The 26,960-nt window shown below is 48.3% G+C and overlaps 1 protein-coding gene across 1 annotated transcript in view; it reads right to left on the reverse strand.

The window, feature by feature from the left end:
• FBLN7 (fibulin 7) overlaps nucleotides 1-26,960 on the reverse strand; it is a 51,942-nt gene that overhangs the window by 11,564 nt on the left and 13,418 nt on the right. The window contains exons 2-3 of the mRNA XM_005662277.4: nucleotides 18,100-18,259; nucleotides 10,881-11,051 (exon numbers count right to left, since the gene is read on the reverse strand). Coding sequence (XP_005662334.1) covers nucleotides 10,881-11,051; nucleotides 18,100-18,259 — 331 coding nt within the window. The remainder of the gene's footprint in view (nucleotides 1-10,880; nucleotides 11,052-18,099; nucleotides 18,260-26,960) is intronic.

Raw genomic sequence — 26,960 nt, forward strand, 5'->3', positions numbered from 1 at the left:
GCTCAGCAGAAATGAATCCGACTAGTATCCATGAGGATGTGGGTTCTATCCCTGCCCTCGCTCAGTGGGTCAGGGCTCCAGCATTGCCATGAGCTGTGGTGTAGGTCACAGATGTGGTTTGGATCCTGTGTTGCTGTGGCTGTGGCATAGGCCGGCAGCTGCAGCTCTGATTGGATCCCTAGCCTGGGAACCTCAATACGCTGCGGGTGCAGCCCTAAAAAATAAAAAATACAAATACAAAATTAAAAAAAAGAGGGCTCTGGCAGAGGCTGTGGAGAGGCTGGCAGGCCAAAAGCATGGCTGATGATTCTCTTTCAGTCGGCCTGCTGAGCACTTAGCATTTCCCTGGAACTGAGTTAGGTGTTTTACATGTATGCTCTGATTTTTTTCTCTTTTGTCATTGTATTTCAAAGTTTCCATTTCTCCAATCACTTCATCTCTAAGGTTTTCTAATTTTTATTTATGCTGTCCTTTCATAGTTTTTGTCTTTTTCACCTTTCTTTCTGCTTGTTTGGAAATACTAGGTTACAGTTTTCATCTTTTTTATGGGAATGTCTTTCTAAGATTTCTTCATTGACTGTAGAAAAATTATTCTCTATTTTCTTATAACAGCTTGTATGGGATTTGGCAAGAGTCTTATTCTGTTACTCACATTTAGGGAAAATATGGTTTCCCAGATAGCTTTTCTTTCTTTCTTTTTCCCTTCCTTCCTTTCCTTCTTTCTTGTCTTTTTAGGGCCACACCTTTGGCATATGGACATTCCCAGGCTAGGGGTCGAATCACAGCTGTAGCCACTGGCCTATACCACAGCCACAGCAACGCAGGATCCGAGCCGCGTCTGCGACCTACACCACAGCTCACGGCAACTCCGGATCCTTAACCCACTGAGCAAGGGCAGGGATCCAACCTGCGTCCTCATGGATACTGGTCAGTTCGTTACCGCTGAGCCACGACGGGAACGCAAGTCTTTCTAACCTCTTGACTCCTGGTCCCCGCTTTGGTTGTTTCTCAAGGCAGCTCAGGCCTCTCAGTTCTACCCCCACTTTGCCTCTCTCATTTTTATCTGGACCATCTCTTTCATTTGCACCAGTTTTCTTTGCTGGGCTCAGTGTGGGTTCTCCTCCATTAGCATCGCCTCTGTGTTGCAGCTTTGTCCTGGAATGTTTTGAGAGCTCCTTGGGGACCGGCTGCTCCAGCCACTGAAACTTCCGTTTGCAAAGATAAACCCCACACCTGAGAAGACCAACCCAGAAAGGCCAGTACTGAGCCGGATCCCAAAACAATGGTTGGGTTTTCAAGACAAAGAAAAAAAAAATCCTTTGGGCATCCAGGAAAAAGACCAAGGTAATTATGATAACATCAACAGTATCAGTTAAAACAGGAGTTGTGGGGAGTTCCCGTGGCTCAATGGTAATGAACCTGACTAGTATCCATGAGGATTCGGGTTCGATTCCTGGCCTCACTCAGTGGGTTAGGGATCTGATGTTGCCATGAGCTATGGTGTAGGTTGCAGATGCGACTGGGATCTGGCATTGCTGTGGCTGTGGTGTAGGCCAGTGGGTACAGCTTCGATTCAACCCCTAGCCTGGGAACTTCTGTATGCTGCAGATGCAGCCCTAAAAAAGACAAAATACAAACAAACAAAAAAACAAAGCAGATGTGGAAGAACATGTTTAAGATACTCAAGAAAAGACAGAACATTGTAAATCAACTATAATGGAAAAAAATTAAAATCTTGAAAAAAAAAGATACTCAAGAAAAGAAAATGTGAGACAGGTATTTCCTGTCCAATCAATCACCACCGGGTGGTGGTAAACCTGCACATATTTTGAAAATGGAAGAACTCGGGAAATTGCCCTGAGTCCTTCTTGAGCCATCTACTGGAGAGAGGTCCCATGAGAATGGCAGTAATGCTTGTCTCAGCTCAGCATCACAAGAGAGATGACAGCAGGGACTTCCTAGCAGAAATATGTCCGGCCATCTTGCCCAAACAATACAAAATAATCTTTGGTTTTGGAATCTGACCAAACGTCAGAGTTAGCTACCAGTCTATAAGAAATGCAGAGACCAGGGAGTACCCTGGTGGACGAGTGGGTTAAGAATCTGGCATTGTCACTGCTTTGGCACAGGTTAGATCCCTGGCCGGGGAACTTCCACATGCCATGGGCGTGGCCAAAAAAAGAAAAAAATACAGAGACAAAAACCTTACAAACTTCCAGTCCTAAATACATACAGGCCTGTAGTATGCAACATGATAACTATGGTTAACACTACTGTGCAGTGAATTTGAAAGCTGTGAAGGGATCTCATCACAAGGAAAAAAAAATTTTTTATCTCTATGAGATGACAGGTGTTACCTAAACTTACTGCGGTCATCATTCCAGAATATGTGAAAGTCAAGTCATTATGCTATACACCTCAGACTTAACACAGGCTCTATGTCATTATATCACAGTAAAACTGGACAAAGTAAAGAAAAGAAATGGAGATCATGTTAAATGACCCCCAGGGATGCAGTTAGCAAAACCAAGACTGTGGGAATCAACCAATTTTCTTCAGCAAATAAACTACAAAGGAATAGGAGGGGTGGAAAGTTGGCTTCTTCAGATGGCTGTGTATTAAGAAGGGGTAGGAGACACATCAATCAGCTGTAATATGTGGGACTTCTTTGGACTCTGGTTCAAACAAAGTGTTAAAAATATGACAGGAGTTCCCTTCATGGCTCAGCGGTTAACAAACCCCACTAGGATCCATGGGGACATGGATTCCATCCCTGGCCTGGCTCAGTGGGTTAAGGATCCAGCGTTGCCATGAGCTGTGGTGCTGTAGCAGACAGAGCTCAGATCTGGCATTGCTGTGGCTGTGGTGTAGGCCGGCAGCTACAGCTCCCATGCAACCCCTAGCCTGGAAACTTCCATATGCCATGGGTGTGGCCCTAAAAAGCAACAACAACAAAAAGGCAAAAATATGAGAGATGACTGGAGAAACATGTACTTTGACTAGATATTAAGGGATTTGCTGTGCTGATAATTATTGGGCTCTGAGCGTCTGAATTTTTGCATAGTGAGAAATGCCTTAAGAATGCTTGTCTTGGGATTATTCATGATGATGAAAACAAGAGAAGAAAAGTTAAGTATAGAATAGCCCTTATGAGGAAGTATTTCACAATCATTAAAAGTTGTGTTTAGGGAGTTCCCGTCGTGGCGCAGTGGTTAACGAATCCGACTAGGAACCATGAGGTTGCGGGTTCGGTCCCTGCCCTTGCTCAGTGGGTTAACGATCCAGCGTTGCCGTGAGCTGTGGTGTAGGTTGCAGACGCGGCTCGGATCCTGCGTTGCTGTGGTTCTGGCGTAGGCTGGTGGCTACAGCTCCAATTAGACTTCTAGCCTGGGAACCTCCATATGCCGCGGGAGCGGCCCAAGAAATAGCAACAACAACAACAACAACAACAAAAGACAAAAAGACAAAAGACAAAAAAGACAAAAAAAAAAAAAAAAAAAGTTGTGTTTAGGAGTTTCCGTCGTGCTCATTGGTTAAGGAATCCAACCAGAAACTATGAGGTTGTGGGTTTGATCCCTGGCCTTGTTCAGTGGATGAGAATCCAGCGTTGCCGTGAGCTGTGATGTAGGTTGCAGACCCAGCTTGGACCTGGCATTGCTGTGGCTCTGGTCTAGGCCAGTGGCTACAGCTCTGATTAGACCCCTAGCCTGGGAACCTCCATATGCCATGGGAGCGGCCCTAGAAAAAGGCAAAAAGACCAAAAAAAAAAAAAAAGAAAAAAGAGAAAAAAAGTTGTGTTTAGAAAGAAGAGTTAATAGAGATTAACTTGTGCTAATGTCTACACACAGATGATGTTGAATATATAAAGCTTGCATAAATCTGCTTAGATAAAAGTCTAGAAGGAGGAGTTCCAGTCGTGGGAGTTCCAGTCATGGAGTCATGGGTTAAGAATCCAACTGTGGGAGTTCCCGTCGTGGCACAGTGGTTAACGAATCCGACTAGGAACCATGAGGTTGCGGGTACAGTCCCTGCCCTTGCTCAGTGGGTTGACGATCTGGTGTTGCCGTGAGCTGTGGTGCAGGTTGCAGACGCGGCTCGGATCCTGCGTTGCTGTGGCTCTGGTGTAGGGTGGTGGCTACGGCTCCGATTAGACCCCTAGCCTGGGAATCTCCATATGCCGCTGGAGCAACCCAAGAAATAGCAAAAAGACCAAAAAAAAAAAAAAAAAAAAAAAGAATCCAACTGTGGTAGCTTAGGGAGCTGCAGAGGTGAGGGTTTGATCCCTGGCCTGGCCCAGTGGGTTGAGGATCTGGCGTTGCCAGAGCCACAGTGTAGGTTGCAGCTTCAGCTTGGTTTCAACCCCTATCCCAGGAACTTCCATGTGCAGTTGCTGTGGCCATTAAAAAAAAAAGTCGGGAAGGGTATTCATAACTTTTAAATATAATCTCTCATTCATTCATTCAATCAATCATTCCAAAGCAAATCAGCCAGCCAGTCAGTTTTCAGTAACTATGTATCAAGTATCAAATGTTCAGTAACTATTTATCAAGTGGCTACTATATCAGGTGGCAGCTCTTTCAAATGTTGTTTAAAGGTCTCTGAGGAAAGGCCTCACAATACAGAAAGCCAGGGAACTAAAGCTGTGCTCTGTTTCGACTACAAGATAACCTTCATACACTACATCCTGTGCACAAGCAGGCTCTGCCACCATCTCTATGGTTTGCCTCTGCAGGCCTTCCCTGTCTCCTTTGCCCTCCTTTGTCTGGGTCCTGAGCCACTTTTTTTCTGTCTCTATCCTCTCCTCTGGGTCCTCTTATCCCTGTCCATGGACTTAATTGTGCTTTTGTTTTTATTTTTATGGCCACATCTGTTGCATATGGAAGTTCCCAGGCTAGGGGTCAAATTGGAACTGTAGATGCTGGCCTATACCACAGCCACAGCCACACCAGATCTGTGGCTTACACCACAGCTTGAGGCAACAATGTATCCTTAATCCACTGAGTGAGGCCAGGGATCAAACTCGCATCCTCGTGGACACTATGTCAGGTTCTTAACCTGCTGAGCCACCACAGGAACTCCCTTGTCCATGGATTTAAGCACCATCAACGCTAACTCCCAACTGAGTCTCTCTGACTCTCCTTTGCCCTTGACTCCAGCCTTTACATCCAACTGTCCACCCGATTCTCTGTTGGGAAAGGAAGTCTTTTGTCCCCCACTGGGCCTGGATCAGTCTCTCAGGGTGAGGGAGAGCAGCCCCAGGGCCTGTGCTGGGTTTACACCTCATGTGGCCCCCTCTTTCCCCAGTTCATACTCCACAGCTCTTTCATTCTGCTGAAGTTGTGTGTCCAAAACACTCAGGCACATTCTCAGCTTCAGACTCCTTGGAGGAGTGGGGGGCCCTTCCACTGCACACGGGCCAGCTGCCCTGGGCAAAGGCTGCTGAGAGACCTGCTGGCCCTGGGGGACAGACACCCACAGCTGGAGTTGATCTTGCTCTATTTCTTCTGGGTGAGGATGGCATTGCTCCATCCACAGAGTTTAAATACATGAAAAAGGGAATTCCTGTTGTGGTTCATTGGGTTAAGAACTCAACATAGGGTCCATGAGGATGTGGGTTTGATCCCTGGCCTTGATCAGTGGGTTAAGGATCCAGTGTTGCCTTGTGTTTTCCTTGGTGACTCCAAGATGCGGTGGGCAGAAGTGCTTGGAGCCTGGCCGGGACTGGTAACCAGTACACAGTACACGCCCGATGGTCTCCATGGGCTGAATGAATCGCTCTTTACTGGGATGTTGCAGAGACATGTTATCTTAACATGACCCAAAGGGAATTCTGGTCAACGACACATACACAGGTTGTTTAAAAATAAACCTACCAATTTACATTCCCACCAACAGAAAAAAAGAATAAAATCATGCCATTTGCAGCAACATGGATAGACCTGCAATTATCATAGTAAGTCAAGTAGGTCATAAAGAGAAAGACAAATATTACATGACTACTTTTATGCGGAATCTAAAAATAATAATACAAATCAACTCATTCACAAAACAGAAACAGACTTACAGACATAGATAACAAAATTATGGTTACCAAAGGGGAAAGGAGAGGGGAGGGATAAATTAGGGGTATGGGACTAATAGTACACACTGCTATATATAAAATAGACAAAACAACAAGAATTTACTGTACAGCACTGGGAACTATATTCAATATCTTATAATAACCTATAATAGAAAAGAATCTGAAGCTGTGCACCTGAAACTAACCCCATATTATAAATCAATTACAATGAAATAAAAACAACAGCAACCAAAAACAAACCTACAAGGGTTGCTGGATATGTAAAGCTTGCACCATCTCTGTACATGATGCCTCGCACCTGTCACCCACACCGGAGTCTGGGAGCCTCACCTTCTCTTCCTGTTCATGTCCCGCATGGGAAAGTTCCATCAGTTCTGTCTCCAAGTTGACATTCCATCTCCCCTGCCCTAAATCTCCCCTGGACCTGCCAATAGCCACCTAAGCGGTCCCCTAGCATCCACTCTAGTCCCCTCCAATGCATCTCTGCACAGCAGCAAGATGCCCATCCAATTAGCACTCCCCTCTTCTTAAACCTGCTTACAGGGCTCAAACTAAAACCTCACCGCCCACACAGCCTCTGCGGCTACAAGAGCTAGCTCAGGAGTCTCTCCACCAAGACTTGCTCATTCTCAGCTTGCACACTGCTCCAGCCACAAGGTTCTAAATTTTATGTTTCGTTTCCTCAATGGTACCAAATTCTTCCCTACCTCAGGGCCTTTGCACACACTACTCCCTCTTCCTGGAATAGCAGCCTCCCCAAGCTGCCCCCTAGTCGGCATGGTCACGTGGCTGGATCCTGCTCATCTTTCAGTTCTAGCATCATTTTCTCTGCCTCAGAGGGGCCCTCAACTGTCCCTCACTTTGCAGGATTTATTCTCAGTGCCTTGTTGGATCCCTTCAAAACACCGACCACATATGTTGATTTGTTTACCTTTGTATGTGGTGACCTATCTTGCCTTCACCTCAGAGTATGAGCCCCATGAGGTGGGGCGGTGTCTGTTACATTCAGTGTTGAATCCCTAACATGATGCTTTGTGCATAACTAGTGCCCAATGCAAACTGACTGAATGAATGAATGAAAGTTTAAAAAGGGGGAGGGTGAGGAGACTGACCAGAATAGCTCTTTTTTCTCAGCACGGTGGTAAGGGACAAGGGTATTTATTTCTCTCGCACTGTCTTTTGGTGACCTAAAGTGTCAAAGGGACAAGGTCTCTGGCTATGGTTTCCCCAATTCAGAAAACTTCAAGTCTTAGAGCTCCCACTGTGTCTCAGTGGGTTAAGAACCTGGCACAGTGCCTGTGAGGATGAGGGTTCGATCCCTGGCCTCGCCCAGTGGGTTAAGGATCAGGTGTTGCCACACGAGCTGCGGTGTATGTTGCAGGAGTGGCTCAGATCCTGTGTTGCCGTGGCTGTGGTGCAGGCCTGCAGGTGCAGCTCTGATTCAACCCCTGGCCCAGGAACTTCCATACGTCCATATTCTGCAGGGGTGGGCATTAAAAAAAAAAAAAAAAAAAGCTTCAAATCTTAAAAACATGCCTTTCTGAGTAAGAAGGGAAAAGGGAACTAAACTAATGCAGGAAGGCAAATGGCTGCTTTCCATTTTGAAGTTCCAGAACCTACCTCTGCCCACTGTGCTTTTTCATGGTAAAATTATGCATTGTTTCCTTTCATGCCAAGATGGTTCATCACCTTCTTTCCAAGCAGTTGGCTTGGATATGGGGAGAGAGGCAACTATTTTCAGTGACACGGACATTGTGGGTCTTGAAATAAATTCCATGTAAGAAGATGTCTTCCCCACTGCAGTCACACGCCCAGGAACTACAAGACTCCTGATGAGGAAAATCAAGCAGACGAGAAGTGGCTGCTGACAGGATTCTGGGGTGGCTTTGAGCGGGGCAGGGGAGCACTGGATTGTCGACATCCAGCCCATGTCCTGCCTGTGTACTACTTCTCCCTCTTGACAGACTCGGACGACCTCCGCTTTGAGGCTGTTGCTGAAAACAGCATCCATTAATCAAAGTGATTCCTGCTGAGATCGGAAGGATCAGCACAGGCACACAGGCATCGCCTGCCCACTTGAGGAAGTCACATCCAGCAGGGGGTTGGGCAGCTGGGTCATGACACAAGAGTGTTTTTGTTCTTTCCCCACCAGCGGGTGAAGCCAATGCCCAGTTTCCCCTGAAACTGTACGATGAAAAATAACCATCTAAGATCTTGGTGTGGACTGGCTGTCACCTCGTTCCCTGAGTCAGTTCTTCTCAGGTTTTGAAGTAAATGTGGCTCTGGCAGAAGTCCAGGGTGAGCTGCGCCACATAGTCCTCTGGCACAAGGTCAGGGAAGAAGGACCCGTCGACAGGAAGGAGGCCGGGGGGGTGGGGGGGAGGTGGGGCTGGAGGGCAGAGAAAGAACCCATGGAGGCGAACCTGGAATGAGCTGCAAAGTTCGAGGTGGAGGATGAGGAGGAATGCCATGTAGGACAATGACAAAGGCCAGCAGACTTGCTGGCCACACTTGACAGTGGTCTTCCAGGGAAAGTGACCTCCATGTCTCTGGAAAGGGGTCTGCTCCATGAGACAGGGTGCCCTGAACTTTGTCAGGGCTGGCTCAGCCTTCCCAAAACGTTGGCGCAGGTGAAGGTGAGCGTGCCCAGGTATGTCTTACCTGGCCAGGGTGACACAGGTCTGGTCAGGACATGCCCCATGTCAGGTCATGCCCTGGTCAGGACAGCTTACAGCTGGCAGTGCTTCTGATTGGTTAGGGCCCGAATGCATCAGCACTTCAAAATGGTCAGTATCTTCTCTGCTTCGGGCAATGGTGAGAATCAGTAAAGTCATGTTTCTCAGAATTCAGTTAATGTCAGAATCACGTGACAAATGCAGATTTCCCATGTCTCATCCGCAAAGATCTCACCTGTCTCAGTAGGCCTGTTGAGGTCTCAGAGCCTGTGTTTTACAGGCTTTCTGGGTGACTCTGGAGCCCCTGAAATTTTGGGAACCACAGCACACAGGCCACCATCCAGCAGGACTCTGTTTTCCATTAAGGGAGTCCTTTGAGGCGCTAATTCGTAACTAATGTACGCAAGTTCAAGGGGGCAGCTGGCAGACACGACCGGGGTCCTCTGGGAAGGTGTCCTGGTCAGCTGCTAAGATAGAGTGGGGGCTGCTTTAGGTCCAACTTTGTCAAGCAATGACACATTCCTTTGCTCAAGCCACTTCTGATGACCATATTCCTGGGCATCCGGTACTTCTTACCAACCTGCCTAAATATGCATTCTTTCAGCTCTCTCCTCCTACAAACCCATCTTTTCATTGAAACCACATAATGCTCACTGTGAATGCATATCACCACCAAGGGCCAAATATTTGGAGAAGACCTGAGCAAGAAGGGAAAGCTGGCACATAGGTAAAATGTGCTTCTGCCCATGGCGCTGCCAGGGAGAGCTGGGCTGGTGTCGCCCTTGTGAAGAGCAGCTGGCAACACCTGGTCCAAAGGAAGTGAATATGCCATCAACTGGCCCCCAACTCCAGCCCCAGATCCACGGCCCTGAGACAAAGAAGGGGGATCAGCTCTGTTTGTGGTGATGGGGAGTAGACTGCCCTCTGGGGGTCCATAACATATGCATGGACAGGTGAGATGCAGGTACATCTCTTGGAAGAGGATGCGGTCACCAGAGGCACCTGAGCACTCAGAGAAAGAAATCAACTAGGGTCTGTAACTCAATCTGTGAGTCAAAAATACAGACACCCAAAGCAATGACAAGGAAATGTTGTGGTCCTGTCTCTGCTGCCATCGCTTAAGATGCTCAGCCTGATGGAGATCTTTCAGGGTCAAGGGTAAATCCGGATACTGGCATTGCCCCCAGAGTATTTGCAGGGCACATGGCTTGAGGTCCTGGCTGGTACTGACATCAGCCTTCTAACCACGGTTCTTCTCAGGAGATGGGACCCCAAAGTCCAGGTCCACAAGTGCGGTTTCAGTTGCCTCTCATGTTGAGCCACGCTCGTCTTAGGGATGGCATATTTTCTGACATTCCTCTATGTTTTTTTAAGCTATTTATGCATCCCAAGTCCTCTCCACGTTGCTCTTCACAACTTACTAATTTCTGTAATATTTGCATTTTCCCTTCAACACTTGGGCTAAAATCATGGACATTCTGCCCCAGCAGACATCTCATGAATCCTGTTCTGAAAATGACTGGTATTTTGACCACAGACTTTTGAAATGCCAACAAACATGTGTGCCATGTCTGATATTCCGCTACACCAAGAAAGAAGTATTTGCAAGCTTAGCACAGAGAGAGGCTTTTTCAAGCCTCCTTCTCATCCCAGTGGTCTCTCTGTGAAGCCTGTCTGCATCAAGTCCCAAAGGAGTCGCAAAGGACACCTGAGAAATTCCCTCCACCCTGCAGATCACCAAGACCCTAGCAAACAAACTGCAGCCCCAGAACAAAGCAACCCAAAGAAGGAACAGTCCCCCTACAGTACCTCCTCTTTGCCCCTCCCCCAACCCAGAAGCCTTTTTGCCCCAACTCTGGGGTCGTAGGGTATGGTATGAATCCCCTCAGCATGTCCCCCAGCTGTGTGGCTTTGGACAAGTTCCTTCACCTCTCCGTGCCTCAATTTCCTCAGATGCAAAACAAGACTAAATCATTGGGAGGGTCTGGCGAGGGTTTACATAGATGGAGTCCAGCCCAGGCCAGGTGTGGAGGTTGAGGAAGGAACGGTGGGAAATCCAGCAGAAAGTATCCCACAGAACGACCCTTCCCATCTGGCAGGCCCCAGGGAAGGCGGGACCCTACCTCTGCAGCGGGGCTGCTCCCCCGTCCAGGTACCATTGGGAAGACACGCCAGACTGCTGGGCCCGATGAGCCGGAAGCCGGGGTTGCAGGTAAAATGGACTTCGTGATCCACGAAGTACTTGCTCCCAAACTTTCTGCCATCCGGAGGGGCGCTCAGAGCAGGGCAGGAAACTGTAAGGAGAAAAGGAAGATCCATAGCCATTTAAACATCACTCCTGATTACCAGGCTTCTCATCTTCACTGCTCTGGGCTGTGCACTGGGCTGGACATTTCAAAGGCTTATTAATTTTTTTCAAAAAGTCATTGACTTGTACACTTTTTTTTTTTTTTTGTCTTTTGTCTTTTTGTTGTTGTTGTTGTTATTGTTGCTATTTCTTGGGCCGCTCCCGCAGCATATGGAGGTTCCCAGGCTAGGGATTGAATCGGAGCTGTAGCCACCGGCCTACGCCAGAGCCACAGCAACGCGGGATCCGAGCCGCGTCTGCAACCTACATCACAGCTCTCGGCAACGCCGGATCCTTAACCCACTGAGCAAGGGCAGGGACCGAACCCGCAACCTCATGGTTCCTAGTCGGATTCGTTAACCACTGCACCACGACGGGAACTCCTACACTTTTAATTATTTATTATTACTATTATTATTTTGTCTTTTTAGGACCTTACCCGTAGCATATGGAGGTTCCCAGGCTAGGGGTCTAATCAGAGCCTACACCACAGCCACAGCAACACCAGATCCAAGCCATGTCTGCGACACCACAGCTCACAGCAACAAGATTCTTGACCCACTGAGGGAGGCCAGGGATCGAACCCGTAACCTCATAGTTCCTAGTCGAATTCGTTTCCACTGCACGGTGATGGAAACTCTTATTTATTTGTTTTTAATAGTGCTTTTTGGGTGTGCATTTTGTTTGTTTTGGCTGCAGCATGCAGTGGCTTGATGTGGGAATCTCAGTTCCCAGATCAGGGATTGAACCCAGGCTGCAGCAGTAAAAGTACCAAGTCCTAGCCACTAGACCACCAGGGAACTCCATGGATATTTTTTTAGTTTAGTTTGGTTTAGTTTAGTTTAGTTTAGTTTTAAACCCCTCCTCTCTCCCTCAACCCCCACCAGAATGGAACATACCTCCTGGGGGGTGGGGGCAGTAGAAGCATGCCTCACCAGGGCTGGACATTCTGTTTTATTTTATTATTATTATTTTTTAACTTGCTTTTTAGGGCCACACTATCGGCATATGGAGGTTTCCAGGCTAGGGGTCGAATCAGAGCTGCAGCTGCCAGCCTACAGCACAGCCACAGCAACGCCAGATCCAAGCCGCGTCTGCAACCTACACCACAGCTCATGGCAATGCCAGATCCTTAACCCACTGAGCAAGGCCAGGGATCAAACCTGCGTCCTCATGGATCCTAGCCGGGTTCCTTTCCATTGAGCCACAGTGGGAACTCCCAGAACTGGACATTTTAAATGCCGCATGTCATCAGATATTTCCGGGCATGTGTAAAATGAGGAGACTGCAGCTCAGAGACACTGAGCATCATCTGCAGGGCCTGGGGAGGGTGGGAGCTGGAATACCCACTCTGGGTGCATTCTCTCTCTCTCTGAACCCCAGCCATTTCTTGGGTTCTCCTGAACAGGCCGAGATCGATCCCACCTCCAAGCCTTGCCTTTTGCCCTTCTCTCTGCCTAGAATGTTCTTTCCCCAGAACGGCTCATCCCTGGCTGCTTCTCACTTGTCAGGTCTTGGCTCAAATGCCCACCACCTCCCAGAGTGTCCTTTGACCACCATGCTCAGCTAAAAGCTCCCTCATGAGCTCAGTTTGCTTCCCTCCAGCATTTGTAACTGTTGGTGTTATCTTATTGTTTGCACATTTGCTGTCAGTCTTCTTCCTCAGACTTCAGCTCCAGAGGTCAGGGACCTCAGCCAGCCGCCTGTCCCCGCTGTTTCCCAGGCACCAGCTCAGGGTCTGGCACATAGCGAGTGCCCAGTAAATAATCCTTTTTTAAAATTTCTTTTAATTTTGTTTGGTCTCGCCCATGGCATGTAGAAGTTCCTGGGCCAGGGATTGAACCCATGCCACAGCAGTGACCCAAGCCACAGAAGTGACAATTCCAGATCCTTAACCACTAGGCCATCAGGGAACTCCCAATAATTCTTGACCCAGTGAATGAATAAAAAATTCTTTACTGCATTCTTACTACCTGCCAGGAACCATATTAGGAGTTTGAGATGATTGGGGAATAAAACACAAAATCCAGCTCCCAGGAAGCCCACTGCTAGCAGGGGAGACACTTGATAAGCAAGGTCCACAGGGCAGATGGCAGAGTGTGATAAGAGGTGACAAGTGTTATGTAGGAGAGAGAGTAGGGAATAATGCTGGGGATGCAGAGGAGGGGCACAATCTGGGTATGGCAGTTGGGGGAGGCCTCCCTGGGGCAGAGGGGTGAAGACGATAAGGCATCACCATGCAGATATCTGGGGAAGGCAAAGGGAACAAGTCCGTGCAAAGGCCCCGAGGTGGGTGTGTTCTTGGCAGGTCTGGGGGATGTTCAGACCACTGAGGCTGCAGTGGGGCAGACGAGGGGGACAGTAGTTGGGGATGAAGCCATAGAGGTGACAGGGAGTGAGAGACAGCAGTATCACACAGGGCATCCCAAAGGAAAGAAAAAGCCTCGTGAGAGGGGGCTCTTGGAGGGTCTGAGGAGAGGCAGGAAGTGTCTGACCTGCAGGTGAACAGTGTCACTCAGGCTGCAGCCTGAATGTGCTTTGTCCAGTGCGAGAGAGGACAGCGAGGGAGGCCTAGGCCAGAGTGGGAGGAGGGAGCCAGCAGACAGGGCTTGAATCCTGGCTGTGCTGTGAAGGCAGAACCACCTGGAGTTTCTGAAGGACTGGTGTAGGCTGGAGACAGGTGGGAGATGCTCTCTATTCCTCCTTCACCTGCAGCCTCCACACGATGCCTACCGCCACCCCTGCCCCACTCCACATGGTCCATGCTTGTCTAAAGGGAGAGTGCCCCCAGTTGAGACGGGCTGGATTTGGATTTAACTGAGTCAGAAACTCACTTTTAAAGTAAGGTCCAATGGAGTTCCCATCGTGGCGCAGTGGTTAACAAATCCGACTAGGAACCATGAGGTTGCGGGTTCAATCCCTGGCCTTGCTCAGTGGGTTAAGGATCCAGCATTGCCATGAGCTATGGTGTAGGTTGCAGACGCGGCTCAGATCCTGCGTTGCTGTGGCTGTGGTATAGGCCAGTGGCTACAGCTCCGATTCGACCCCTAGCCTGGGAACCTCCATATGCCACAGGAGCAGCCCTAGAAAAGGCAAAAATACAAAAAAAGAAAAAAAAAAAAAAGTAAGTTCCAAGTATTGTTTGTAAAAATACTTTTGGGGTTTTAGGCCAATGAAGAGGAAGCTGTTGCTCCAGCTGTGTAGGTTGTGGTGTGTGATGGAGAATTGCCCAGCATCCACCTCGAGGGGAGCATCTGCCCACACACTGCTCTGGAAGTTTCTGCCACATATGGAAGTTCCCAGCCACAACAATGCAGGATCCCAGCCATGTCTGCAACCTACACCACAGCTCATGGCAACGAGGGATCTTTAATCCACTGAGTGAAGCCAGGGATCGAACCCACATCCTCATGTGGTTACCAGTTGGGTTCTTAACCCTCTAAGCCACAATGAATTCCTGAGGAAGAGAAATCTTTAAAACCCTCAAAACAGAAAATCTACCAGCTGGAGCATTTCCACCCAGCTTGATAAAAATCATTGGGCTTAATGAATTGATGCAGATTAATTAAAAATCAACTTGGGGAGTTCCCACTGTGGCTCAGCAGTAACAAACCCTACTAGTATCCATGAGGACGCGGGTTTGATCCCTGGCCTCGCTCAGTGGGTTAAGAATCCCATGTTGCTCTGAGCTGTGGTGTAAGTCTCAGACACAGCTCAGAACCTGAGTTACTGTAGCTGTGGTATAGACGGGCAGCTACAGCTCTGATTCCACTCCTAGCCTGGGAACTTCATAGGCTTCGGGTGCGGCCCTAAAAACAAACAAACAAACCCAATTTGCAAGTCCTTCCCAAATGGGAGCCCAAGGTTTCTGTTGGGTGAAAAGATGTGCCCCTTGGCTGGTTTATTTCATCCTGATCCCATCTTGGTGCGTATACAGGACCCCAGGGAAGCTGCCGGTACCTTGCCAAAGGATGATAATACATAAGAGTAAGCTCAGCAGTGAAGCAGTCCTGGCAGTCTGGGAACGTGATTGGAATGAGGCTGCTGAGATAGGCTGTAAAGCTGATGGGTTGATGCACCCAGGAAATAAAGGCAGGGAAAGTAGGAGGGAGATACTTAAAACCCAAGCCAGAAAGAAGGCGGCCAAGGAGTCTCCAGGACTAGAAATTATTCTCCCAGCAGATGCCCTTTAAAAAAAAGGAGCTCAACAACAACAACAACAAAAAAAGACAAAAGACAAAAAAAAAAAAAAAAAAAAAAAAAAAAAAAAAGGAGCTGAGGGTTGGGGGGGGATGATTTTCTGACAACCTGCAGTACCATCTGCGGCAAGCTTCTGGCTTTCCCCAGCCGCAGGTGTGGCACTGCCCTCCCCTGGAATGCGGACCTGACACGAACCTCCTGCACCATATCTAATACACACAGAAAGAGAAGGCATGGTGGCAATTCTTTCTTTCTTTTCTTTTCCAGCCATGCCTGCAGTGCATGGAAGTTCCCAGACCAGGGATCAAACCTGGAGCCATAGCAATGACAATACTGAATCCTTGGTCGTTAGGCCACCAGGGAACTCAGGTGGCAATTCTTTAAAAAGAGAATTGGAGCGTTCCCACTGCAGCTCAGTGGGTTGAGAACCCGGTGTAGTGTCCGTGAGGATGCAGGTTGGCTCCCTGGCCTTGCTCAGTGGGTTAAGGATTCCATGTGGCTATGGTGTAGGCTGGCAGCTGCAGCTGCGATTCAATTCAACCCCTAGCCTGGGAACTTCCATATGCTACAGGTGTGACTGTAAAAAGAAAACTTAAAAAAAAAAAAAAAAAAAGAAGAAGAGGTAAAAAGAGTATTGGTTATTCTAAAAAATCTTGCATGGTTCAGGGTAGAGAGACCTTGGATCTGGTGACAAGAAGATTAGTAATTTAACAACAGCTGCCCTCCTGTCTGTACAGGGCCCTCTAACATGGGCAGGGCAATGGTGGAAATAATTGCCTGTAGGTTCTTCTTGGAAGCTCCCAGCAACCACAGGCGCTCCCATCCCATGAAACTCCCAACAACTGCAGGAGCTCCCATCCCATGAAACTCCCAACAACTGCAGGAGCTCCCATCCCATGAAACTCCCAGTGACCGCAGGAGCTCTGATCCCATGAAAACAGAAAGGATCTGTGCTGTTGAGCCTCTAGCAGAAAACAAAATCATCAGAGCTAGGACCCGCTACTGCTACTGCTCACTCACTTCCCTGGGCCTCGGTTTCCTGATATACAGCAGAAAGGCAGGAGCTCTGCTTGCATCTCTGAGTGGAGCTCTGATGAGGCCCAGGGTAGGCCGGGGCCTCTTGGCACCTTGGAAAGTGTGAGGAGTTTGGCGGCAGGTCTAATTCTGCACCAGTGGAGCCAAGGAAAACAGGCGTCGACTCAGGCCTGTGGAGACTCTGGATTTGCTACCATGGATTTGTTCTGAGAAGGTAGGAAACCCAACCCAGGAAACTTCATCTCACACCACAAAGAAGGCCCTTGATAAATGAGTCTTTTTTTTTTTTTTTTTTTTTTTAAGGGCTGCACCTGCAGTACATGAAGGCCTTCCCCCCAGGGCTAGGGGTCGAATCGGAGCTATAGCTGCTGCCCTACACCACAGCCACAGCAACACCAGATCTGAGTCTCATCTATGACCTGTGCCACAGCTCATGGCAATGCTGGACTGTCAACCCACCAAGCGAGCCAGGGATCCAACCTGCATCCTCATGAATACTAGTCAGTACCATTTCCGCTGAGCCACAAGGGGAACTCCCAAATGCATCTTAAGTGAGTAAATGACATCAGATATTCCATAGGCTCCCGACTTAGAACAAACATACAACTGTCTCCTCGACCTCCATCACCCTGAGGAGAGGCCGGAGGAAATCCAGCCACCTATCCCTGGGCATTGACTGCATGGAAGCTGTTACTGGGACAACCAGGAAACACCCAGTGTCTGTTAGAGTCCTACTCCTGGGGGAAAGGGTCTGGGGAGCCCGCTGTAACCTCACCAGACAGATGGGACTTGCCCTCAGCAGCCCCTCCACCTTACCCACTGGCACTAACAGGAGACTCGTGGAGAACTAATTTTCATGTCTGAAAAAGGGAAGCCAATGTTGGTTCATGGGTTGTACCAGGTGGGCCATGCGGGTGCAGCATGTTGATGATGGTGAGGCCATGAGTGTCTGGGGAGGGTGTACGTGGGACATCTCTGTGCTTTCCATTCAGTTTTGCTATGAACTTAAAACTGCTTTGGGAGTTCCCTTCGTGGCTCAGCGGTTAATGAGCCCAAGTAGGATCCACAAGGATGTAGGTTTGATCCCTGGCCTTGCTCAGTGGGTTAAGGATCTGGCATTGCTGTGGCTGTGGTGTAGGCCAGTGGCTACAGCTCCAATTGGAGCCCTAGCCTGGGAACTTCCATATGCCATAGGCACAGCCCTAAAATGACAAAAGACAAACAAAAACAAAAACCTGCTCTGAAAAATAGTCTATTAAGTTTTTTTAAAAAGTGGAACCAAATAGGGTCTATCTGAGTGGGGACGGGGATGGGAGAAGCAGCTCAGGCTCTGAAAGTGCTGCCTTTTGACAATTCTCTGGGGATGCTATGTGAGAACTGCTGAGCCTGGAATGAAAAGGTCCAAGAGGAAATGGAGGAAGAGAGTCTTTTTTTTGGCCACCCGGAGGAATATGGAGTTTCCCCAGCCAGGGATCAGAACCGAGCAGTTTGCAGCTGCGGCAACACCAGATCCTTTAACCACTGTGCCGGGCTAGGGCTCGAACCTGCGTCCTGGCACTGTAGACACTGCCAATCCTGTTGCACCACAGTGGGAACTCCAACAAGAGCCTTCTTAACACACTCACCTCGAACCCTGGACCATCCAGCCATAGACAGTGGCAGGGAAAAGCCTGGGAGTCAACCCACTGTGAGCCTCCGCCACAGGGCAGATGAGGAAGGGTGGGGACCCTGGAGCCCCGGGTGGTGACTTGGGGACCCACCTGGGGGCGTGTCCGGATTCGCTCTGTTCACGGAGGTCTGCAGCGCCGCCAGCCGGCTCTTCATGTGGCGGACGCCCTCAGCGAAGCGCGTCTCCTGGCCCTTCAGCAGCTGCTGCAGCTGGCGGATGGCACTGAGGAGCTGCTGTTTGTTGAGACAGTTCTGGGGAGAGAAGAAAAGCACCATCACTGCCACCAGCATGGGGGATAGTTCAGTCCCACCCTCGCTGTGGGCTTCAAGGGGTCACCCGGCCCCAGGCCCCAAATGTCCTAGAGATTCACTGAGCACAGTGCAGATGGCCAGGCGTTCCAACACCTGTGGGGTTAGGTCAAGACAGGGCGGCCCCGAATGTGCATAGCAGAGCCCTGGTTCACCCTGAAATGAAAACAAAATCCCCATTTTCAGACTGAAGGGCAGAAGTGATGACTCTAAATGACTGAGTGGCATAACAGTTATCTGAACGAAACAGTTCTACACCAAAGACACCCCCTAATCCTCCACCCTAAGTTAATTCTCCCTTGGACATTTTCTTTCTTTTTTCTTTTTTTCTTTTTTGGCCACTGTGTGCAGCAGCTTGATCTGGGATCTCAGTATCCAGACAGGGGATTGAACCCGGGCCGCAGAGTGAAAGTGCCAAATCCTAACCACTAGATCACCAAGGAACTCCCCTCTCTTGGACATTTTTAACAGCAGGTGGAGGATAAAACATAAAACGGCAAAACAGGAATGCCATTGCTTCCTATACTTTCAAAAAGGTAACAGGGCAAATGAGTAAAAGTCAATGCCTTTTCTAAGTCAATGCCTTTTTTTTTGGAAAATCTTAAAAAAGAGAGAAAGGAGACTTGTGCTTATGATAAAAACTAACTTAGAGCAACACCCAGAACCATGCTCCGTGGTAACAATCTCAGGTGCATGATTTCAACTGCCTTTGAGAGCTGGGTCATGAACAGGAGGAAGGGAGGGGTGAAGACAGTGGGCGGTGATGGGACCTTGGCCTTGGCTCACGTGCGCATTGTGTGTGACCTCAGCACAGCCCCATCCAACCTGACTCATGTTACCTGCACGGAACAAAGGAGCCCATAGCGATGCTTATCTCTAGGGATAGGTTCAGGGATCATTTTTATTTTATGTCACACACTTTGTCTTTGTCTCCAATCAGTATTAGTGTGATAATTTAAAAAAATTCTAAAAGGCAGTGGGCGGCTGGGAGGCATGTGGCCTCTGCAGCCTGGGTGGCTTCCAGCCTCGCCAGTGGAGCGCCGCCACCGCGGTGGAAACAGAGCCTCGGCCACTCTCCCGGGAGGCTGCCAGGCCGCTGCACCTTGGAGATTTCACCAAACAGATGACTCACTGGCCTGGCTCAATGGATGCTTTTGACAAAGCTGAATCCCCAGTTGCCCTTGGGGCCTGACTGGGTCTGGCCCCAAAGGCCACTGGGAAGGGAAGCTTTGTTTGTTTTCCTCCTTCTTCTCCCTTTGTGGTCCTTCCCATCTGGGTTCTGGGCACCGGGCAGTGACCTCCTGCAGTCCCCTACCTGCCTGGCAAGGCACAGCCATCCACCCAGATTTCCCACACCCACATCGACCTCCCTTTAAAAAAAAAAAGAGTTGAGGGAGTCCCTGTCGTGGCTCAGTGGTTAACTGAGGATGAACCATGAGGCTGGGGATTTGATCCCTGGCCTTGCTCAGTGGGTTAAGGATCTGGCGTTGCCATGAGCTGTGGTGTAGGTCGCAGACAAAGCTCGGATCTGGCGTTGCTGTGGCTGTGGCTGGCAGCTGTAGCTCTGATTCGACCCCTGGCCTAGGAACTTCCATATGCCGCAGTTGCAGCCCTAAAAAAAAGACAAAAGACAAAAGACAAAAAAAAAAAGTTGCTTTCTGAGAAGTCTTCATGATTCAGACATGTCAAGTTCCACGTAGTTTACAAAGTCATTGGCTACTTTGAGGGGGACTGCCGGCTGGCAGCAGCCCTGTGAAGAAGGCCTGGGACTGTCTCTGTTTCAGAGACAAGATATACAGGCTGAAAGTCAAGGAATGGTCCCAATCCATGTGGCTCAGGGGCAGCAGAGCCAGGCTGGGAACCTGCTGACTCCACTCATAGTGTCCCTGCCAAGCCATGCGTGCCCTAGTGGCTGCCTCATGCTGTCTCCTTTCTTCTTCGCAAGGGTTCTGGTGTGATGAATGGTTCTTTATTATTTCTTTTTTTTTTTCTTTCTTTATTTTTTGACACATCTTTGGTATGTGGAAGTTCCCGGGCCAGGGATTGAGCCCATGTCCCAGTGGTGACCCAAGTCACAGCAGTGGCAATGTCAGATCCTTAACTGCTAGGCTGCCAGGGAACTCCACAGTGAATGGTCTTTTTGATTCATCTGCACTAGATTTGGTAAGTCTGCAACCCAAGGCAAATACCCCATAGGCTTGGATTCTTAATTCCCATTCAGAATTCTGTTTGGGGGGCCCTGGCAAAGGGGGCAGGAAGTGAGGTGGAGGAGGCATCCTCCCCAAACTGAGCCAGGCCAGCAGCTGCCTCCCTTATCTACAAGCCAGCCGGGCATGACAGCTGGGAGAGGGCTGTCCCAAGGAACCAGAAGGGCTGGAAGGTTTTTTTTTTCCCCTTCTTTGACCTCCCCACCGCATATGGATTTCCCAGGCCAGGGATCAGATCTGAGCCGTAGTTATGACCTAACTGGCAACGCCAGATCCTTAACCCACTGTGCCGGGCTGGGATAGAACCTGTGTCCCAGCTCCCAAGATACCACCCATACTGGTATGCCACAGCAGAAACTCCAGAAGGGCTGAGTTTTGAAGTGGGAGATCAGAGAGCAGTACCAAGGCCTCTGTTGGGAACCTGGGCGGGTGGGTACATGGGACTCCAGAAAGCACAGACAGAAGGGCAGGGGGAGTGGAGGGAGAGGGGCCTCTGGGCACCCAAGTGAGTAGAACTCCAGCGCTCCTGGGTCCAGGCACCCTGTACCCCTGAGCACTCCCTACCACCTCCCCCAGCCCCCTCCCCCCGCATCATGGACAACAGGCACCAGGGCTTTTCCTCCAAGCGCTCATCACAGGTGAGATGTGCTATCTCTCCAGTCACAATGGAAAACCTTCCAAACCAGCACACTAAGGCCACATCCGGGGGGAAGGGGAGAAAAAGAGTAGTGGGCGGACTTGCTGAGGGACAGTCAGGACACTCACCATCTCTGCTTCCAACCTCGCTGCATTGATGCTAACAGAACAAAGCGTTAGAAGATCCTTGTGAGCCCGGAAATAAAGCCACACATATATGGTCAATTCATTTACGACAAAGGAGCCAAAAATATACAATGACAAAAGGACAATCTCTTCCATAAGTGGTGCTGGGAAAAACTGAATGGGAACATGCAGAAGAGTGAAACCGGACCCCTCTCTGACACCATCCACAAAATCCACTCAAATTAGGTTAAAGACTTGAACATGAGACCTGAAACCATAAAACTCCTCAAAGAAAAAACATAAGCAGTAAGCTCATTTAGTCTTGGCAATGATTTTTTGGACTTGACACCAAAAGCAAAAATAAACAAGTGAAACTAAATCAAACTGAAAATCTTTTATACAGTGAAGGAAACCATGAGCAAAATGAAAAGGCAGGGGGAGAATGGGAGAAAATATTTGCAAGTCATCTACAAAATATCTGATAAGGGGTTAATATCCAAAATATGTAAAGAACTCATATAACTCTACAGGAAAAAAAAAAAAGCAAAAAACAGACAAAAAAATCCAATTTTAAAGTGGGCAGAGGATCTGAATAGACATTTTTCCAAAGACAACAGTCCAAAGATGGCCAATTGGTACATGAAAAGATGCTCAGCATCACTAATCATCAGGGAAATGCAAATCAAAACCAAAATAGGTATCACCTTACACCTGTTAGAATGGTTATTATGGAAAAGACAGAAATAATAAGTGTTGGTGAAGGTGTGGAGAAAAGGGAACCCTTGTGCACTGTTGGTGGAAATGTAAATTGGTGCAGCCACCATGGAGAACAGTATGGAGTTTACACAAAAACTTAAAAAAAATAAAATAGAACTACCATTTGATCCAGCAGTTCTCCTCAGAGTACCTAACCAAAGGAAACAAAATTATATCTCGAAAAGATATATGCACCCCATGCTCATTGCAGCATTATGTTCTATAGCCAAGACATAGAAACCACCTCATATCCACCGATGAATGTCCACTAATGGATGAATGGAAAAAGAAAATGTGGGAAAAGCCATAAAACGAATGAAATCCTGCCATTTGTGACAACGTGGATGGACCCTGAGGACATCATGCTGAGTGGAATCAATCAAACAGAGAAAGACAGGTACAGTATGTTCTCACTTATGTGTGGAATCTGAAAAAAAAAAAAAAACAGACTCATAGATTCAGAGATTAGTGGATGGGGAGGTGGGGATGGGTGAAGGGGGTCAAAAGGTCAAAACTTCCAGCTATAAGATAAATAAGTTCTGGGCAGGTAATGTACACCATGGTGACTACCGTTCACGACACTGTACTGCATATGAGAAAGTTGCTAAGAGAGTAGAACAAATGTTTTCATCACAAGAAAAAAATTGCAACTATGTGAGGGGATGGATGTTAAGTAGACTCTTTGCGATGATCGTTTCACAAAATACACATAAACGGAATCATTAAGCTTTTTTTTTTTTCCTTTTTGTCTTTTTAGGGCCGCACCTGTGGCATATGGAAGTTCCCAGGCTAGGGGTCAAATTGGAGCTGTAGCTGCCAGCCTACACCACAGCCACAGCAACGCCAGATCCGAGCCACGTCTGTGACCTAGACCACAGCTCACGGGCAACGCTGGATCCTCAACCCACTGAGTGAGGCCAGGGATTGAACCCGCAAACTCATGGTTCTTAGTCGGATTCGTTAACCACTAAGCCCCTATGGGAACTCCGGAATCATTAAGTTTTATACCTTTTCGGCTAATACAATGCTATTACACATTCATACTATACAGTTATATCTCTGTAAAACTAGGTGGAGGGAATAAAGTTCCCAAGGGGGAAAAAAAAAGGAAGATCCTTGTCTTGTTGGAAAGCCAGCTTGGCAGGGTCAGGGTCAGGGTGCCAGAGCAGTGGAGAGGATGACTGCCTTTGAACATGAAGTTTGATGGGTCTGTGCATCAGGTGCTACTGACAGGGCAGTTCCCTCATCCCAAAGTTCTAGAAATGGAGTCCACCGGAGCCGTGTTCAGAATCTGCTGCCTGCAGTGGCCTCAGGCACCACTGAGGTCATCTGTAGAGCAGGGTGACAAGCTAGAGCTTTCAGACCAAGTTGAGTATTCAAGAGGACATTAGGGGAAAATGAGGTCATGGGAGGGGGACTGAGAACTAAGTATTTCCTCTTTTCAAATTGAGAAGCTTTATCATTTTGCTTGACCATACAAAGAAAGCATACAAAGAAAGATCCCACAAGACAATCAAAATGCAGAAACACACATCAAAATAAAGACCAAGTCCCATGACCAAAGACAACCATTGTGAACTTTTTGCGAGGTTCAGATGCACAGGTAGACACACACAAGCATCACCTTGCATGTGCTGGACCACACGATGCAGGTGCTGCAGCATCTCTTTAAGCTCGACACTGAGCCGTGGAGTCATTTCCACATCAAGGAGCAAAGTTGTTAACTGTAGTCAGAGTCGGACCCTGAGCCTCAGTTTTCCTTCTGTTCCTCTGTGTTCTTTTCAGTCTGGGTGGGGGGTCTCCTTGCCCCTCTCCACTGCCCTGCCCACTTCCCCTCCCGCACCCATCACCATCTGCTCTAGGCCAAGAGAAGCCACACCAGGAATGGTTCATTTCCTTTGCAAACGTAGCTCATCAACAAGGTCAGCCCGAGGGGCTGTGAGGGTCTCCGAGGATCGGGGACAGGAAGCAGGCTAGACCCTCAGGTGTCGGCCACCTGCATTTCAGCCTAGCCCTTGCCACATTGAAAGCTGGCTTCCCATCTCAGGGTCCCCAACCCCAACTATAAAAAGCAACCTCCCATGTGGGTGGGAAGGCTCAACAGGGTCCTGGACCCCAAATGTGACTCCATGAAGGTCAAATCTGGATGGGGTTGGCAAAGGGGGGGCTCCACACACCAGGAAAGGAAGGTGTACCCCAAGCTGACATGTCAGGGCCCCCAGTTTCCGAGGTCTCTCCCAGGACCCTCATTTTTAATATTTTTCTCAAAGAGAGCCCCTCAAAGAGTCCAAGTTTGCATCCTTTCAATACCTGGCCCCACGCCTGGCTCATGGCATTGACAATAAATAATGAAAATTAGTTTCCATTTCTTTGAGGTAATAACATATTTGTAACAGAACCAAGAAAAGATATTCTGTGAAACTCTTCCATCCTTGGGGAGAAAAAGATCAAAATTTATTATGTATGACTGAGTCACTTTGGTGTACAACAGAAATTGAAGAAACATTGAATACTTTTTTTTTTTTTTTTATGGCTACACCTTTGGCATATGGAAGTTCCCAGGCTAGGGCTGGAATCTGAGCTGCACCTGCTGGCCTATGCCGGAGCCACAGCAATGCTGGATCCTTAACCTGATGAGGGAGGCCAGGGATCAAACCTGCGTCCACATGGATACTAGTCAGGTTCATTACCACAGAGCGTCCACATGGATACTAGTCAGGTTCATTACCACAGAGCCACAATGGGAACTCCAGACACAGTCACTATTTCTGAGAGCCACCTTTGTGACAGTAGAGCCCAGACGCCTCCATGCGGTCACAGATGACCCCTCAGACCTCAGAGGGGCCGTCTCCTGCTGGTTTCCTCTAAGCCACAGCTATGTGTCATGTCAGCATTTTGTTAATGGGAACACAGATGTTTTGATGCCTTTAGGTCTATGAAAGGACCAGTACACTTGCCAAGCGTGTGCCTGCTGGCCAAGGCTGAGGCCCTCTTCATCTGAGTCATGTAGAATTCGCACATGGTTTTTTCTCCCAGAGCCTTTTTTTTTTTTTTTTTTTTTTTTTTAAATTTTAGACCAAATCCAGAGTCCACAGGCTATCTGGAGGCAGAACACCCTCCTCCTCTGGGAACCTCAGTCTTTTGGCCAAAACCCACCCACATCAGGGAAGGCAACCAGCTTTACTCAAAGTCTACTCTATAATGCTAACCATGTCAAAAAAAATACCTTCCCAGCCACATCCAGACTAGTGTTTCACCAAATATGTGGGCATCAGTATCTACCCAAATGGACCCATAAAATCAGCCATCTCAGCCCTCCAGCCAAAGCCTCCCTTTGGGTGCTCAGGGTGTCTTAGGTTCTTACGATGCTGGCTGTCCATATTTCTGTATATTCACCCCATCCTAATTCTTGTCTATTTTTTTTATAACACCCATGGGGGCGATGACAGCAGTGGGAGCTGAGAGCCGGTGCTGCCACCAGGCTCCACACAAGCTAACTCATTAGATGCTCATGACAGCCCCCAGATGTGTGCACTGTTATTAATTATACCACTATTACACCTGGGTTTCAGGTGAGGAAGCCATGTGTCTCATCCAAGATTGAACCACCAGCAGACCTCCTTCAGACCTTGATGTGACAGGGTTGCTGGGCCCACCTTAGAGAGGGGTCCACAGAGAACCCTCTGCCCTTCTCCTGACTCCTCCTCTTTTCTAACACCCCCTTAACCGCCACCCCCGGTCGCCTCTCCCTCTGCCCCTTGGCACACCTGGGCACAGAGAACAAATTATCAACAACTTGGAATGGTCCTTCCTGAGGACGGGACCTGAGCGCGCATGAGATGCTCATTTAAATGAACCAACAAGCAGATGAATGAGGAGCAAAGGAAGAGCAGGCAGGAGCCTGGGACACTCTCCCCGACCCCGGTTCCCAAGCCCAGCTGCCCAGCCCACCTGTCCTGCAGACTCAAGCTGTGCCTTCACTGCATCCCTGTCCCTCCAGCAAATATGTTCCCTAAAGCCCAACCCGGTGGGAAGCTCCACACACACACATACACACATTCACATATATTCACACACATACACATATACACACTTACATATTCATACACACACACATATACACACATACACATATACACATACGCATGTACACACATTCACACACAAAACTTACATATAACACACATGCATGCATGTACAAACTTAATACACACATTTATACATGTACACGATGTTTACACATGTATACACACAAAATTCACATGCTTACACATGTATATATACACACACTTATACATGTATACACACACGCTTACATGTACACACATATACAGACACACATACATATGCACACACATTCACAGACACTTACACACACACACACAAAACCAGCCACAGTCCTGGGCCTTTGCCTCACCTCTCTCCACAACTTGAAGACCTCCTAGCTGCAGAAATGGGGTGTGTTTTGCCTACTTCCTTTTGGGGTTTAACCCAATATGAGCATAGAGGGAGAGAAGAAGTTGAGTGAATACTGAACAAAAAATGAGGAACGAGTTCCCATCGTGGCTCAGTGGTTAACGAACCCGACTAGCATCCACAAGGACGCAGGTTCGATCCCAGGCCTCACTCAGTGGGTTAAGGATCTGGTGCTGCCATGAGCTGTGGTGTAGGTTGCAGATTTGGCTTGGATCCTGTGTTGCTGGGCCTGTTGTGTAGGCCGGCACCTACAGCTCCAATTAGACTCTTAGCCTGGGAACCTCCATATGCCAAGGGTGTGGCCCTAAAAGACAAAAAAAAAAAAAAAAGAGAAGAAAAGAAATTCAATACACTGCATCTTCTCCTCACTCATTCATTTTTTGATTGATTTTTCTTCTTTTTCATATTACATTTTTATGGTGGTATAATTGACATACGCATTC

Source organism: Sus scrofa, chromosome 3 (assembly GCF_054392235.1).
Source record: "Sus scrofa isolate SSC_HxYL_T2T_F1_AM1 chromosome 3, Sscrofa_HxYL_maternal_Yorkshire_Landrace_v2.0, whole genome shotgun sequence".
Lineage (NCBI taxonomy): Eukaryota > Metazoa > Chordata > Mammalia > Artiodactyla > Suidae > Sus > Sus scrofa.